This window comes from Acipenser ruthenus, chromosome 1 (assembly GCF_902713425.1).
Source record: "Acipenser ruthenus chromosome 1, fAciRut3.2 maternal haplotype, whole genome shotgun sequence".
Taxonomy (NCBI): domain Eukaryota; kingdom Metazoa; phylum Chordata; class Actinopteri; order Acipenseriformes; family Acipenseridae; genus Acipenser; species Acipenser ruthenus.
The window spans coordinates 18,384,162-18,399,585 of NC_081189.1; the positions used below are offsets into that span (position 1 = coordinate 18,384,162).

Sequence of the window (15,424 nt, forward strand, 5' to 3'; positions counted from 1 at the left end):
GACTACACAAAGTTCTGGGATCAATCAGCTATTAGGAACCAAACAATAACTGACAGGCTGAATGGCCCCCTCTTGTTCGTAACTTTTCTCATGTTCTTTATGTGCATTTCTACACAGTGAACACATAACAGTGCATTTTCACCAATACATTATTAGCCCCCTTTTAGAAGGGGTATAACAGGGGGTAGGGGTATCCGCTGTGAGACAGGAGATCAGGAAGGTGGTTGCGTTTGTCATGGCACGAGGCGAGCAGGATTTATTTATGATATTTACAAATAGTTTAGTTGCAGTGTTAGGTGGCTGGCACTAAGGTACCAGCAATTGTAGTCCTAGTGCAGGAGAACATAGACACACAGTGTAATGAAAATAATGAGAACATGAGAACATGAGAAGAACAAGAGAACATGAGAACATGAGAACCAAGGATCCCAGTATACACGCAGTGATCCTCAGTTGCGCTCACGACCCCCAGTGGTCACGTAGTTGGTTCAGTCACCCTGGGTACACACACCACTCCACACCACACCACATGACACCACACACAGCACAGCACACCACACCACACCACACCACCGTACGGTCTCTCCACAGATTCACATCTCTTCACCTCTGGCTTGTAGAGAACAAAGAACTGTCTTTTAAAACATGTGGCCAGGGTAAATTAACAATCAATTAATCAACAAATGTCTGCCCACATTCCACACTTTTCCTAATTTACAAAGGGATGCCAACTCCCAGCCCTGCCTTATCTAGCGCAAACGTATGCTTTCAACAAAATTTATTTACAGCCCAAACAAACAAAAAATCACATTGTTTACATGTGCAGGGCCTCAGCCCTGATACACTCTGTAACAGGGCCAGCAGCCCTGTACATTGTTTTGTTTATTTTTAGATCGGGGTCTCCCCCTCCGCCCCTGTGCAGATTATTGTTTTGTGTTTTGTTTATTATGATTTATTGCATACATGACGGCGAGCGCCGTACATTTGATTATTTATGTATTTAGGACGGCGTAGCCGAGTGTTTTGTTTATTTTTAAAACGTGTTCTGGCAGAGGCGAGATTGGTGCTCGTCCTCTGCCAGGAATAATTAAAACTCGTGCAGAAGGTGGCCATCTCCCGAATTAATTAGGTGATTTAATTTGTTGCTAATCGGGAGATGGTCACCTGTTATAAAAAGCCTGCAGCTCTCTAGCTCGAGGTGGGTGTTGTAGGAGCGGAGAGAGCGAGAGCGATCGGGTGAAAACGAAACTAAATTATAGCATACAGGAACAGTGACAGCGACTGCCCAGCCTGACCTGTATGGTTTATTTATTATTTATTGTTGATTTTGTGTTCGAGATTTGTGTTTGTTTACTCTTTTATTTTGCTCGGTGAGCACAGTATTTATTTTTGTTTGTTAATAAAAACTGCGGCGCAAGCCTTTTTGAACTGCAGTACTTCCCCGGTGTCAGTTTTTGTTCCTGCTTCTGCCTGACGTCAGACCACTCAGCCATCCCTGTCACACACTCCTATAGACATTCCAGATTGCATTTGGGTATAATCTGATAAACTTCAGAATTTTTAACTTGTACATTAATGTATAGTAGTCCAAGCTTATATGGACCCTGTTTCAGTGTTTGCTGTGGTTAGGGATTAAACTAGGGTTCTTAGCTTTACCATTCATTTTGTTCACAATTAAACACGTAGATAACAAACTTGTAATTTTCTAAATATTTTTTTGCTGCCTAATTCATAAATTCTCTTATTTCACTCATATGCTGTGTTTATTGTAATTTTATTTGTTCTGAACAATATTTTACTGCATAAGAACCCTTCCCTAATTCACTTCCCTTGATATTACAAAACTAGATTTTTCATTAGCCAGATTTCAAGCGATCTGTCCAACTTATTTCCTCAGACATATCAAGCTCTAAGGTGCAATTAAAGGTTAAAGGGATGGAGGGCCCTTGTAAATCCTGATGAAAACAGGCCTGCTTTACCCTGCAATATGCAGGTTTGTTTAGTGCATGCTCTCGGCTCTGCAGCGCATGTAGGATGTGAGCTCTGTAGACCAAGCAGCTGGGAGAGTATTAAGGGATTAGAAGAGGAATCAGAGCTGTTGTGAATCATGCTGCTGCTTCTAACACTCATTCAAGGAGGTGAGCAAAAGGGGGCTTATTCACAAACACATGTTTCTTTCTGTTAGGAAAAAAAACATGAATGGGCAAATCTTGTACTGACTGGAGAGAAATGTTTCAGGAGAAAAAACAACCTGATGGGCAGTATCAGTAATATCCGAAATCCTAGTTATCTGTATTCAGCAGGACTTCTTTTTAAAACTCACGTGACTAAAAACATGTATGTGGAGGAATGCAGTCGAATTGTTTGCTAATTTCTATGCACTGGTATTTTCAAAGTATATATTTTTTTGTCTTGACTCCAAATGCTCCTTTGTAGAGAAGGAGTGGCTCGACTATCAAAGCGATCAGGAGCTTGCTGGTTACAATCCCAGTTGTGCCAGGTTTCCAGTCTTGGCTGGGGACCCAAGCAGCTCTACATTGGGCTACAGGCTACAGAGGAAAATCACCTGGGGTTGGTTCACCTCATCGCACTGTAGCGACCCCTACTGGTCAGGCACTAAACAAGGCCAGGTAGAGACAAGCCAGGCTGGGCCTCGTCTCCAGGTTTTAGTAGCTTGAAACTTTGGTTCTTTAGGTTTGCCAGGAGAAAAGGTTTGATTGACTATACAGCTGGAAAGTTGCTCTTCAGTCGTAAACGGGGGTATATATTTAGAAAAAAATCCAGCTGTGTGTTTAGCTTTCCACTATTCTTTCACGTCCTGTAGACTTTTTTTTTTTAGCCCCCAGGGGATATTCGTCTATTGATAAAAAACTACAGCACAATTTAGCAAAACTGGCAACCCAATAGTTACAATCTTACTCAAACTTGTTTTTCATATTTATATTTATAAATTTACCTTTAAAAATGTCAGCTTGATTTACTGTGTTTTACTTGTGACAATGGGCCATGTGAATAAACCATGTGGTTCATATATTTGTGATTTATAAAAAAAATCTAATTGTTGTTGCCAAACCTAACAGTATCTTCACCAAACTATTGGCTGATAATCTCTCATAACCCGCTATCCCACATGGTGTATTCTTATCCTGTTATCTAAAAGAAAGTGTATGTAACCAGTATGTGTTAGCATGCAATCGTTATTTTTTTTAAATAAAGGGGCACAGGGGCATGCCACTTATCTGTGGAATCAAATCCGACTCCCAGTGTTGGAGGGCAGCAAGTGCTCTGAAGCCCAAAAGCATTGCTCTTTTGATCTTACTTGTTATATATGTATGTGCATATGCTTTTATATACTGTGGATTTCTTTAGCACTTTAGACAGCAGCTCAGAGAAACTGAAAAGAGAAGCGCTCTGGAGATCTGCTTGACTTCTTATACAGCAGCCAATACAAAGCCATTGTCAGAAAAAAGAAATCAGGGGGCTCTAAACAATATTTCAGCTGTACCCTTTTACTCAGACTCGCTGACTGTTCCCTGAACCCCCACGAACGAATTGGCCAACTAATGCTGTTTTTCTGGCTTTCCATTCTGCCTGTTTCAACTAAGCTTCCAAGTGCAGAAACCTAATCAGTTGCCAGGGTCACATTGGAAGCTCACATTGAAACTACACAGTCAGGCAAGATAGTCAGTGGTTTTTTGGTTTTTTTGGGGTGGGGGGTTCTACCAAACTGCCACTCAAGCCCCACCTACAGCATGTTAGTTGGAATAGACTGACCTACAGTTCTAGCACATCTCTTGGTTCAAGTTATGTTTAATGAGCTAAACAAAATTTCTGTAAATGAAAGCAATTTAAAACGTATAAGTTAAACCACGTATGTGAGAATATTGTCTCTACTAAATGTGTGTGTGTGTGTGTGTGTGTGTGTGTGTGTGTATATATATATATATATATATATTTATACAACATGAAAAAATACAACAATCATAGCAAATTCTCAGATGACCATACTACTGTATACTATTCAAAGTTCTGGTTGGCTATTTTTATTAATTACCCTAATCCATAACGGCAGCCCATCACACAACACAATCACTGAGTGGAATCCGGCTAAACACATCTCTGGATCCCTCACAATGTTTTGGTTTGGATTCCAAGAACCTCAGGCCAGTGATATTTTCCGGTGTGGTTGTTCAGTACATGCCTAAGGAAAATGAGCAGAACGAAATATACACCTGCTGCATAACTACATGCTAATAGCCACTGATGTCAGAAAAAAAGATGAAAATAATACAGACCTGAAAGTTGTACAAATCATAAGAAAAGCTTGACAAAATACACCACATGGCAGTAATTCAATGCCAGGGCTAGCAGTTGATGATGTCATCTGAACCCTTCAATTGAATTACTGTCTTGTATGGAATACCCAGCCATCCTTTAAAATATATACCTTGACTGCATTTATTCTGCACCGGCCATGTAATGTATCACCCAGTTAACCTTGAAAGAGAACTTTAATTGAACTTTAAATGAGTTCAAACATTCTTTTTTTTTTCTAATCTTAGTACAAACTTTTTTTTTTCCAAGTCTTAATTTACAAAGTGTAAAAACATTAATCAGCCTCAGTATCTTCCTTGTAATTAACCACAGCACCTAATGTAGATTGCTGGTGAAAATGCATTCAACTGTACTGATGCCACTTCCCCTACAAATAAACCCAAACAGGGGCCGGAAAAATATTTATGAGAGTTGAATACCAGATATTGCAATAAACAATTATGGCTGCAACTCTGCTCCCTATGGAGAGACACACAATTTCAATATATGATGATAAATTGTTATCTGAGATAGAATTCCCAAAGCTGCTACATAAGATGCTTGTGTTTGATGTGATAATTGATTGCATGGTATCTTTCCTTGCAGACAAACAGGGAATAGACTTGTATACGAATCAGTACAGTAATAGATTCAAGTACACAATAAAACTGTGATGTTCAAAACAAAGATTTTAACCTTCAAGGGGATTCAAGCTGTAAAAACAGTAATTTCTAAACTCTTTTCTTTGAGTTGTTAAGAATATTTACAGTATGTAGTAAGATCAATAGGATCATAGCAAATTAAATACACACTTGTCCAGACACAACTGGTCTGGGGTGACGTTGTAAATTAGATGTTGCATCTTCCTTTCCCGGTTGACAATCTAAATGAATATTTAAAAAAAAAAATACAAAGAGAGAGAAGGAAAGCAGGAAAGCACGGTGGTCAAAGGAGTTTTGACAGAAATGTGACTTTAGTTTCTTTGAAGTAAGATATAAAGGGTTGCCATGCAATCTAAAATCTATTAGTAGACCCAGGGAGCTTACATTTAAATGTTACCAATTTATGATTGCATGATAGCTCTGATCCGAAAGGGCATGTGTGGGAGTAGGCAGCTAGCTCTCAGTTCAGCTAGAAGCGTCTGAACCAACAGGGTAGCAATATATATTTACAGGAAATTGTGAAAGTCAACTTGGCGACAAGAGTACATCATTGGCAGTATTGATCCACATCTTTTTTTCACTTTGATAAGTTAATTTTGGAACGGAATACCAATTTCCTTATGAAATTAAAAACACCTGCCATATCAGAATCTGAAAGAGTGCAAGGGAATCATGCAAAAACACCTGCCATATCAGAATCTCAAAGAGTGCAAGGGAATCATGCAAAAACACCTGCAGTATCAGAATCTCAAGAGTGCAAGGGAATCATGCAAAAACACCTGCAGTATCAGAATCTCAAGAGTGCAAGGGAATCATGCAAAAACACCCGCAGTATCAGAATCTCAAAGAGTGCAAGGGAATCATGCAAAAACACCTGCAGTATCAGAATCTCAAAGAGTGCAAGGGAATCATGCAAAAACACCTGCCATATCAGAATCTCAAAGAGTGCAAGGGAATCATGCAAAAACACCTGCAGTATCAGAATCTCAAGAGTGCAAGGGAATCATGCAAAAACACCTGCAGTATCAGAATATCAAAGAGTGCAAGGGAATCATGCAAAAACACCCGCAGTATCAGAATCTCAAAGAGTGCAAGGGAATCATGCAAAAACACCTGCAGTATCAGAATCTCAAAGAGTGCAAGGGAATCATGCAAAAACACCTGCAGTATCAGAATATCAAAGCGTGCAAGGGAATCATGCAAAAACACCTGCAGTATCAGAATCTCAAAGAGTGCAAGGGAATCATGCAAAAACACCTGCCATATCAGAATCTCAAAGAGTGCAAGGGAATCATGCAAAAACACCTGCAGTATCAGAATCTCAAGAGTGCAAGGGAATCATGCAAAAACACCTGCAGTATCAGAATATCAAAGAGTGCAAGGGAATCATGCAAAAACACCCGCAGTATCAGAATCTCAAAGAGTGCAAGGGAATCATGCAAAAACACCTGCAGTATCAGAATCTCAAAGAGTGCAAGGGAATCATGCAAAAACACCCGCAGTATCAGAATCTCAAAGAGTGCAAGGGAATCATGCAAAAACACCTGCAGTATCAGAATCTCAAAGAGTGCAAGGGAATCATGCAAAAACACCTGCAGTATCAGAATATCAAAGCGTGCAAGGGAATCATGCAAAAACACCTGCAGTATCAGAATCTCAAGAGTGCAAGGGAATCATGCAAAAACACCTGCAGTATCAGAATCTCAAAGAGTGCAAGGGAATCATGCAAAAACACCTGCAGTATCAGAATCTCAAGAGTGCAAGGGAATCATGCAAAAACACCTGCAGTATCAGAATATCAAAGCGTGCAAGGGAATCATGCAAAAACACCTGCAGTATCAGAATCTCAAGAGTGCAAGGGAATCATGCAAAAACACCTGCAGTATCAGAATCTCAAGAGTGCAAGGGAATCATGCAAAAACACCTGCAGTATCAGAATCTCAAAGAGTGCAAGGGAATCATGCAAAAACACCTGCAGTATCAGAATCTCAAGAGTGCAAGGGAATCATGCAAAAACACCTGCAGTATCAGAATATCAAAGAGTGCAAGGGAATCATGCAAAAACACCTGCAGTATCAGAATATCAAAGAGTGCAAGGGAATCATGCAAAAACACCTGCAGTATCAGAATCTCAAGAGTGCAAGGGAATCATGCAAAAACACCTGCAGTATCAGAATATCAAAGAGTGCAAGGGAATCATGCAAAAACACCTGCAGTATCAGAATATCAAAGAGTGCAAGGGAATCATGCAAAAACACCTGCAGTATCAGAATCTCAAAGAGTCCAAGGGAATCATGCAAAAACACTTGCAGTATCAGAATCTGAAAGAGTGTAAGGGAATCATGCACCCTTTTCTGTTACGTCTAATGCTTTTTTTTAATCATCTGTTGATGGAAGGAAAACATTAATAGAAGAGTGTGGCCTGCAAACACAACACAGCTATTTTGGGACATGAAATAGGAGGCTACAAACCCATTATAACAACGAACCAAAATACTGCTATCCATGCCAAGGTACAGTATTTCAAACAGCCTACCTAAACTCTTGCCTTTTTTAAAGATGCTACAAGAGGTCCATCATGTCAGTTTTATATATTTAAAGTTCTGCATGGACAGATTGTAAAAATAACAATACTTGCAAGTAAGAGAGGGGTACTGGCAGGGGTTCCCACAAGGTTCAGTGTCTGGACCATATTGATAACAGCCAATACATTGAAGAAACCTTTAAAAAGATTTGAAACTGGGTAGACTGAAAATGATTACATATTTGTTTAAATAGGTAACTGAAGTGTTGCTTTTTCATTTCTCTAGAATGAATTATGAAAATGATGTAGTCTATGGGGTTCTGCCAAACGTTCTTTAAATAAAAGGTTCTTTTTTACACACAGGGATTTTGTGAAAGTTTAGCTGATAGTTACTCTATGTAATCAACACTGAATTAATTCGATTTAGATTCACAATTCAAAACCCTTAACTAAGGGTTTTCAATACTACATTTGCAAAGATGCAATTTTCACTGGGATTCACAGAAAAGGCCAAATAAATCCATAACCACATTAACCAAGTAATGTAATGCTTTTGAGAATCTGCCTCCTTGTTGTGCTTCAGAAACAAGATAACCAATAGAAAAACATCACGCTACTCTCACATGACTCTGTGAGCATGTGAGAGTAACGTGAGTGTGGACGATTAGGGTGGCTCACATTGGTAATATTATTTATGAACAACTTTTCTATTTGTCAAAGTACAAGACTTCATCTAAAATACAGTCCTCTGTCCAGCTCTGGTAAGGGCATCACTAAAAAGACATTACTGCAGCTAAGAAGATATGGAACGATCAGCTTGGCTGATCCCAGGATTAAAGCGAACGAGCGACAAGAACTAGTTTAGAAATTCTATTGTCATGAAAAAAGACACTTTGAGAATATTAAGTGCTTGCTACTGGCTAGTGAAAAAAGAACCATAAACCATTGTTGAGCTGATAACGTCTGAGGGACCGTTTTGAAGTGAACATTCAATTATCTCAAAACAACCCCCTTAGTTGCAGGAAGGAACAGTTCAGTTATGGTTCTGAGTAGGTTTCTTGCTTGCTTGCCAGTTTGAAAACATATTCCTCTCAGAGAGTTTGCCATTACACTTACTTCAAGATAGGGTCCCTGGTGTGCACTGGTGGAGAACACTGTTGGGTAACCAGAACATTGTATGTACCTGCATCTTTTTTTGAGTCAATAATTGTCTTTTACACAATAATTTTGATCACATCAGCTTAGAGAAAGTTATTGCACATGCAGGAGCCCGGAAACATCTCACTTAGCCCAAGGCTAACTGTCAGTGGGATCCCTGTAAATGTCAGTGGGAGACCTGTGGTAACCATCAAACCTCAGGTGACTCATGGAAATACAGTACATGTTGTAAATATAAACATGAATTAATCTCATATTTTCTCTGGAATTTTTTGGCATGTGATTAAAATATTGTCTTTTAAAAATCCCTTGAAATTCACCTGGACTCTCTGTAAGTGTGTATGTTAGAGGAAACTGCAAAATGGGGGTGGGGAGGGGGGGGGGGCAATTTAATGTCAGCATTGAAACAACAAAACAGGAGGAAAGGCTGTGTTTGAGGGAATCCAAGCATAAGTAGAATTGAACTGAATTGAAAGTGGTTTGTCATATTTAGGTTTGTTTTGTGTTTTAAGGGTATTCTGTTAAGTGGCTGAGGTGCTTGATCGATTGAAATGTCACTGTTTTAAACTGGCTTTGCAGTGGAATGGGATTCCATCTGGTGCCTCAGGTATGATTTATCAAGCAGGTGATGTCAACCGTGCTAATATTGAGAATAAACAGTCAAAACTCAATATAGTACGGTTGATACATATAAAACATATCAATAAAACGCTCATTCAGATCCCTGAAATGTAGAATGAAAAAACATGCACTAACTAATTCCCACCATATTACGGATCTATCACAATAAAATGCATTTCTATATCAGATTGGCCTGTTTCTCCCCTGCAATTTCCTAGTGTGAACTCGCTACCATTAGAAAGCACTGAAATAACCAGTCTTTAAAAGGGTTCTATATTTGGGGACAGCATTACAATTATTATTATTATTATTATTATTATTATTATTATTATTATTATTATTATTATTATTATTTATTTCTTAGCAGACGCCCTTATCCAGGGCGACTTACAATCGTAAGCAAATACATTTCATTACAATGATGGAGAGGGAAGATGAAGGGCACCTAATACATATGCTCATGTTAGTCAGAACCAGCTTGTGCTCCAGGTTTCACGACAGACTGGCTGACAGCCTTTCTACATGTAGTGTTTGATATAGAACACACGCTGCAATCTGATTGTGACAGACTTCAAATTGGATTGCAAACAGTGGACTTCTTAATGAATGCTACCAAAATGAAGGCTATGCTTTTTGGATCAGCAAACAGCCTGACACAGGTTTTTATGATCCTATTGTATGTGTAGTGGCTGGAATAGTATGTTGATAGAACCTACTGTACTTATTTGATAACACCCTTAAACACTTGCATCCTATTCCACATACTGTAATAGGTATTGTGTCAGAGTGGGAGACTCAAAGCAGTTATTAATTGGTGATTCTCATTTGTGATAATTGGAGCAAAGTAATGCTAGGGTCTTGGTATATGGGATTAGAGATACCATAGGCTAGACTACAAGGAAGGCTGGAGTGGAATAGAGACGGATTGCAGTATAAGGTCATCGAGAAACGAGTTACTCATTTAAGCTAATATTCAAAGTATAAATAAAGGTTTACATTTTGTGTTATATGTTCCTAAACTAAGAAATCATTAGTGTGTAATTTCATATAGACACCAAACTACATTACATGAAGTACATAGAACATGTTATTGGTTGGTTTATTGGTTTGTATCTTTTGCCTGCTAAAATGTAAACAGTGGTCTTCTACCCAATATAATTAAATACATAAATACTGCAAAAAGGGACAATATAAACCGCTGAGCAACTTGAAAGTTGTTTCATTTGTTTCGTATTAGTATAGATATACAACAACACCACCACTGTTAGGATCTTCAAAATGAAATGCTGTGCCACGCTGATTACATGTATCTTTTGCATTTCACTTTCTTATGAAACTAACCGTTTAGCAATCTGCTTTGGACTGCAAAATACTCTTGAAAATGGACAATAGCAAAAAGTTGATTATGTGCTTGTATGACTTAATTTGGCCTAGGGCCAGTTAGAGTTGCCAGATGTCTAAGGTTGGGTGGTAGCGCTGTCACCAACTCCCCAAGGAGCCGAGGCTAACGTTCTGGAGGGAGGGCTTGAGGTTTAGTGAAACGCAGGGAAGGACAGAATGCCATGAACCTTTTATGAATTTCACTAAGGGCCATTTTCCTGGCTTTAGAATCCCACATCTTAAATACAAAAAGAAGGAAGCTTTATTAGTAGTATAAAATTATGGGGGAAAATATTTCATTTATTGGGGCGCCATTGAAGGTTTCAGTATTATGAATGTAATTTTGGAACATAACCCAATGATTTGCTCATGGGCTAGAGTGTCACTACATCATACAATCTCATGCTGCAAATATAATGCCACAATCTTCTATAGCTTTCTATTAGCATAAAAGTCAACAGACATTATTAACTGCTGTACCTGAGGCTTGTAGATATGCTGAGCTGGGCAAGTGCTTCAATGAACTTGCCATACGTTTTGTAAATCCATTAAAAACAACACACAGCTTCCAATGATTAGAATACACCACAAAAGGTTGATTAAACAGCTGGATTTGTTCAATTAAGAAAAACACTAGACGATGACAAATGATGTCAAGGTTGTTTAAACCATCACTATTACAGTCACATATGCATTTCTATCACATTGTAATACTGTCTTCAAGTAATGGAATTTCCATATTTACACATCAATTTTATGATGTTTCATTCCTTCACAGTGCTTTACATTACGTTATTTTAACGGATACAATAATGTATTTCATAATAGTAAAGAGTACACAGATGAAAGACTACATGAGTTACATTAGACTGCACATACAAATACAGTATACCTAAAATGTATTGTTGCATTTTGGAATAGTAATTCAAACAAGCATGTGGCTTTGGATATATGGAGGTTATCATGTGATGCTACCATATCAAGAAGAGACGCTAGGACGCCAGTTCTATTGGTTCTGTACACTTAGCAGAGCAGCAAAGGGGCTTTCCCTGTCCGTCAAACTGCAGGATTCAGCACCACAGCTGGCGGAGAGCTCCCGTTACCAGTGAAATGATTGCAATACGACTCAAGATAAGCTTCAGGGGTGTTATCATGTGAATGCATTTGAAAGATATTTACAGCAAGGAAATCGTGGGATTTAAAAAAAAAAATCAATACACTGAGTTGATATAAATCCTCTGGTACCCCCTGATATTACACACCATTAAAAAATCATAATATTAAAATAAATTATTATTAGGCCTATATTTGTTTAAAATACACATTTTACCTAAAACAATACCAGAGATTTGGTATACTGATTTCAATAATAATAATAATAATAATAATAATAATAATAATAATAATAATAATAATAATGATGATGATGATGATGATGATGATGATGATGATGATGATGATGATCTGATGGAATGTCACTGCAATTATCTAAATATGTCAGCAATAAAGGACCTCTGTGATACTCATTAGTTAATTACCAATAGAAAACAAACAACAATCTCTATTTATAAAGTGCAGATCATTCTATATGCAAAAAGAGTTGGATTTCATACATGCTAGCATAATATAACGTAGTCAACATCAGCAATATATTCACCATAAATCAAGGAACACCGGAACGTCAGGAAACACTATTTTTTAACAGTGATGGAGCACCATGTGACAAAGATAGCAATTGATTTTTAAAGCAGTCTGTCTAATTCTCTTGAGCAGCGTCTGTGCCCCAGATCCCTAATAGCACCCATTTGTTTTGATACAGTCAAGGTACGTACACGTACACACACACACACACACACACACACACACACACAGAGACACGAGCTAGGCAGTTCCTTGAAATGTTCACGTATTCGCGGGAATACCGCTGTCTCATATTTTCATTCGTGTGCCTTGCTTTGGAAAACAAGGTTATTAAGAACCTTTAAATACCTGGTTTCCAAAGAAACAGTCACGAAATAAAACGTTCGTAAAAGAGCAGGTTCTTATTACGTCGACATTATATACTGTAGATAATTAGTAGCCTGCGATTTTAATGGCATTGTATGTAAGGGATAAACTAGAAAATAAAACTTGTGAACACTGTTTGCTTAATAGCCTACCTTAAGCACAAAGCACACACACCTTAAAACTATAATGTACTTAATGTTTGATACAAAGCAATAACAACTTTCAGAGACAAGAGGTACTATACAAACTAACAACATTTAAACGCTTTATCTGAAAAGTGTTTTCAAAAAGTTATGCACTTACTGCATCTTTGACAGAGAACCCTGCTGACGTCCTTTCTTGCTTTCCTTCCCGCCTCCAAAGGCTGAAAAGCGGCTTTAAACACTGAAGTGTCATTCGTAGGTTGCATAAAGAAAATATACCTGGTGTCGTTCTTGAGGGTAAAACAATGTGATCCAAAATCTACGATAAGGGAGATGATAGAGTTCTTTTTGATACCTCCCGCTTTTACCGCCCAAACCTGGTGGACCCTCACCTTTAACAGGTAGGGTTCTAGAAAAGATGTCCTGTTAGAAAGCAACTCCTGCGTCGTTTTTTCGTTCCCGTCCATTTCTTCGCCCTGGCTTTCTTTTCCTTTCGCCTCAGCTCTTTCTCGGAGCAGAATTTCTCTTTCCTCTTGGTTTACATCGCTCTCCAGTCCTTCTACCTGCACTTTGCCTTCAATAATCACCCCAGATCGGTGCGCCAGCTCCTGCACTGAGCTGGTAGCAGGAGTGGAAGAGAAATCACAAGCGAGGTTCTTTGACAAAACACCATCCAGGGAAAAAGCAAAGAGCAAAACAAATCCAGAAACCGTGGAAATATTGAATGGACTAAAATACGGTCTGTTCTGAGCAGCAGGACGAGCTCTCATTGTAAACGTGAGAAAAAGAAATGCAGGTGAGGGGGTTGGATGAGGTGAAAGCTTGTGAAAGCTTGTGAAAATGATAATGCTGGGTTTCTGTAGAGCTTTGCTCAATGGTTCAAACAAGTGAGATGCCACTAAGGCTGCAGCTGCTGCCGCCTGAGACACGGGGAGGCGGAGTTGCTGAATGGGAAAGTATGTTTTCAAGCCACGTGTGCGAGGATTCCCCTCTTCCTGGCGTTTTATAAGTACACTTACATTTTAAAACACAAATGCTTGTACAAGGGATATTTTATACCATATATATTTTCCTAATATTTCATTTCTTACCTTTTTAAATATCCTGGCATGTGTGTTTTCTAGTGTTGTTTCTGCTTAAGTCATTATTTAGCAGGTTTGTTCTAGCAAAAATCCACCAGCTTCTGAAGTGAGGTGGTTTGAAAAATGACCAACAAGTCTTATATCATAATTTCTCTCCTCTCTGAAACTGAGATTTTGTATAGTGTTCTTTATTAACTCGCAGTTGCCAAACTTGCCTGCAAGATACAGGCCTTCATATTCCTGCCCAGAGGCAATGGCCAACTGGTGAAGTATAAACCGACCTATCTTATATTTCAACTTAAATTCAAGGTTCTGTTGTTTACCTAAATATACAAAAATGCTTTAGAATCTGAGTGGTACAAGTTTCGAGTTTTGAGAATCAGGCCCATAGGTCTGGTTGGGTAGAATGCCCTAGTTATTACACAGACACTTGCATATGCTTCTGAGAGCAATAAAAAACAATTGCAAGCGTTCCCAGTCTTGCACCGCTAAGATGATTTTTTCTCTCTATGGAAATGTAGCTTGCTTGCATATAGGGCCCCAAGAAGACCACAAGTGTCTTTGTAGTTTCAATTTATAGCAAATATGTTTGTGTTGTTTTCTTTGTTTTTTACGTGTCAGGTTCTCTTTATTATTTTAGACAGATGTCAACTGTGAGAATTGTGTTGTACAAGCTGCAGGTTCCATCTTTTAAACAGTCTACGGTCAGACATGGGTCACTATTTTAATTATAATTAAAAATGGCAGATAAATATCATCACTGTTTACATCATTAAAATAGTGCCTTCCCTAAGAAGAGACTCACATGCACATGACTAAACTGAGTCATCTATACAGTGGCTGTTTAGATTAATAATAAGGCTCATCTTGTAAATGGATATTCAATTATAATGTATTTTGGGTCCTCCTAAAAAAAAGCTGTTGATGTCTCACAGTGAAGGCAAGGATTGTAAAGGAAATTTAGATTAATATTTTAAGATTTATTTTAATAAAGACCAAAAGGTTATGAACAGATATGAACACAGTAGGACATAGCATGATCCACGGGTCCACAACCACAATCATGCAAGTCTGCCAAAGCATTTCTTAATCAAAAGAACAGTGTGAGGGAGAGAGTTGAGAGGGGAGAATCATTGCATTGGACACAATGACAGACAAGATAAAGGTCCATTAATGGCATGGATGCCTGTTTCACTGCATAAATGCCACACAACACAAAGACTGTAATTCAGTATTAATTGAGTAGATGGGGGCTGTGATCAGCTGGTCTGTATTCATTAATGTTGTTTCAGCTGATACCTTTCTGGTCATTTCACTTCTCAAGCCAATGCCTTTCATGCATTGAATATTTGAATGCCTCTCACAGTTTTCAGCAATTTGGCACTGGGAATCTTTGCAGGCATTCTCAAAATGAGAGGCCAGTGATTATCACAAGTTTATGTTTCTACAGTAACTACCTATTGTTAGATCTTAATAATTATTGCCTTTTTTAAATAATAGAGGCACCTGAGATGGAAAAGCTGTTACAGCCCT

The 15,424-nt window shown here is 38.4% G+C and overlaps 1 protein-coding gene across 3 annotated transcripts in view; it reads right to left on the reverse strand.

Annotated features, from left to right (window-relative positions):
- Positions 1–13,680, reverse strand: part of LOC117409519 (pro-neuregulin-1, membrane-bound isoform) — a 175,627-nt gene extending 161,947 nt beyond the window's left edge. For all 3 annotated transcript variants that reach the window (XM_059012933.1, XM_059012928.1, XM_059012935.1), the window contains exon 1: positions 12,970–13,680. In XM_059012933.1, the coding sequence (XP_058868916.1) occupies positions 12,970–13,579 (610 nt within the window). In that variant the 5' untranslated portion in view covers positions 13,580–13,680. The remainder of the gene's footprint in view (positions 1–12,969) is intronic.
- Positions 13,681–15,424: the final 1,744 nt, after the last annotated feature.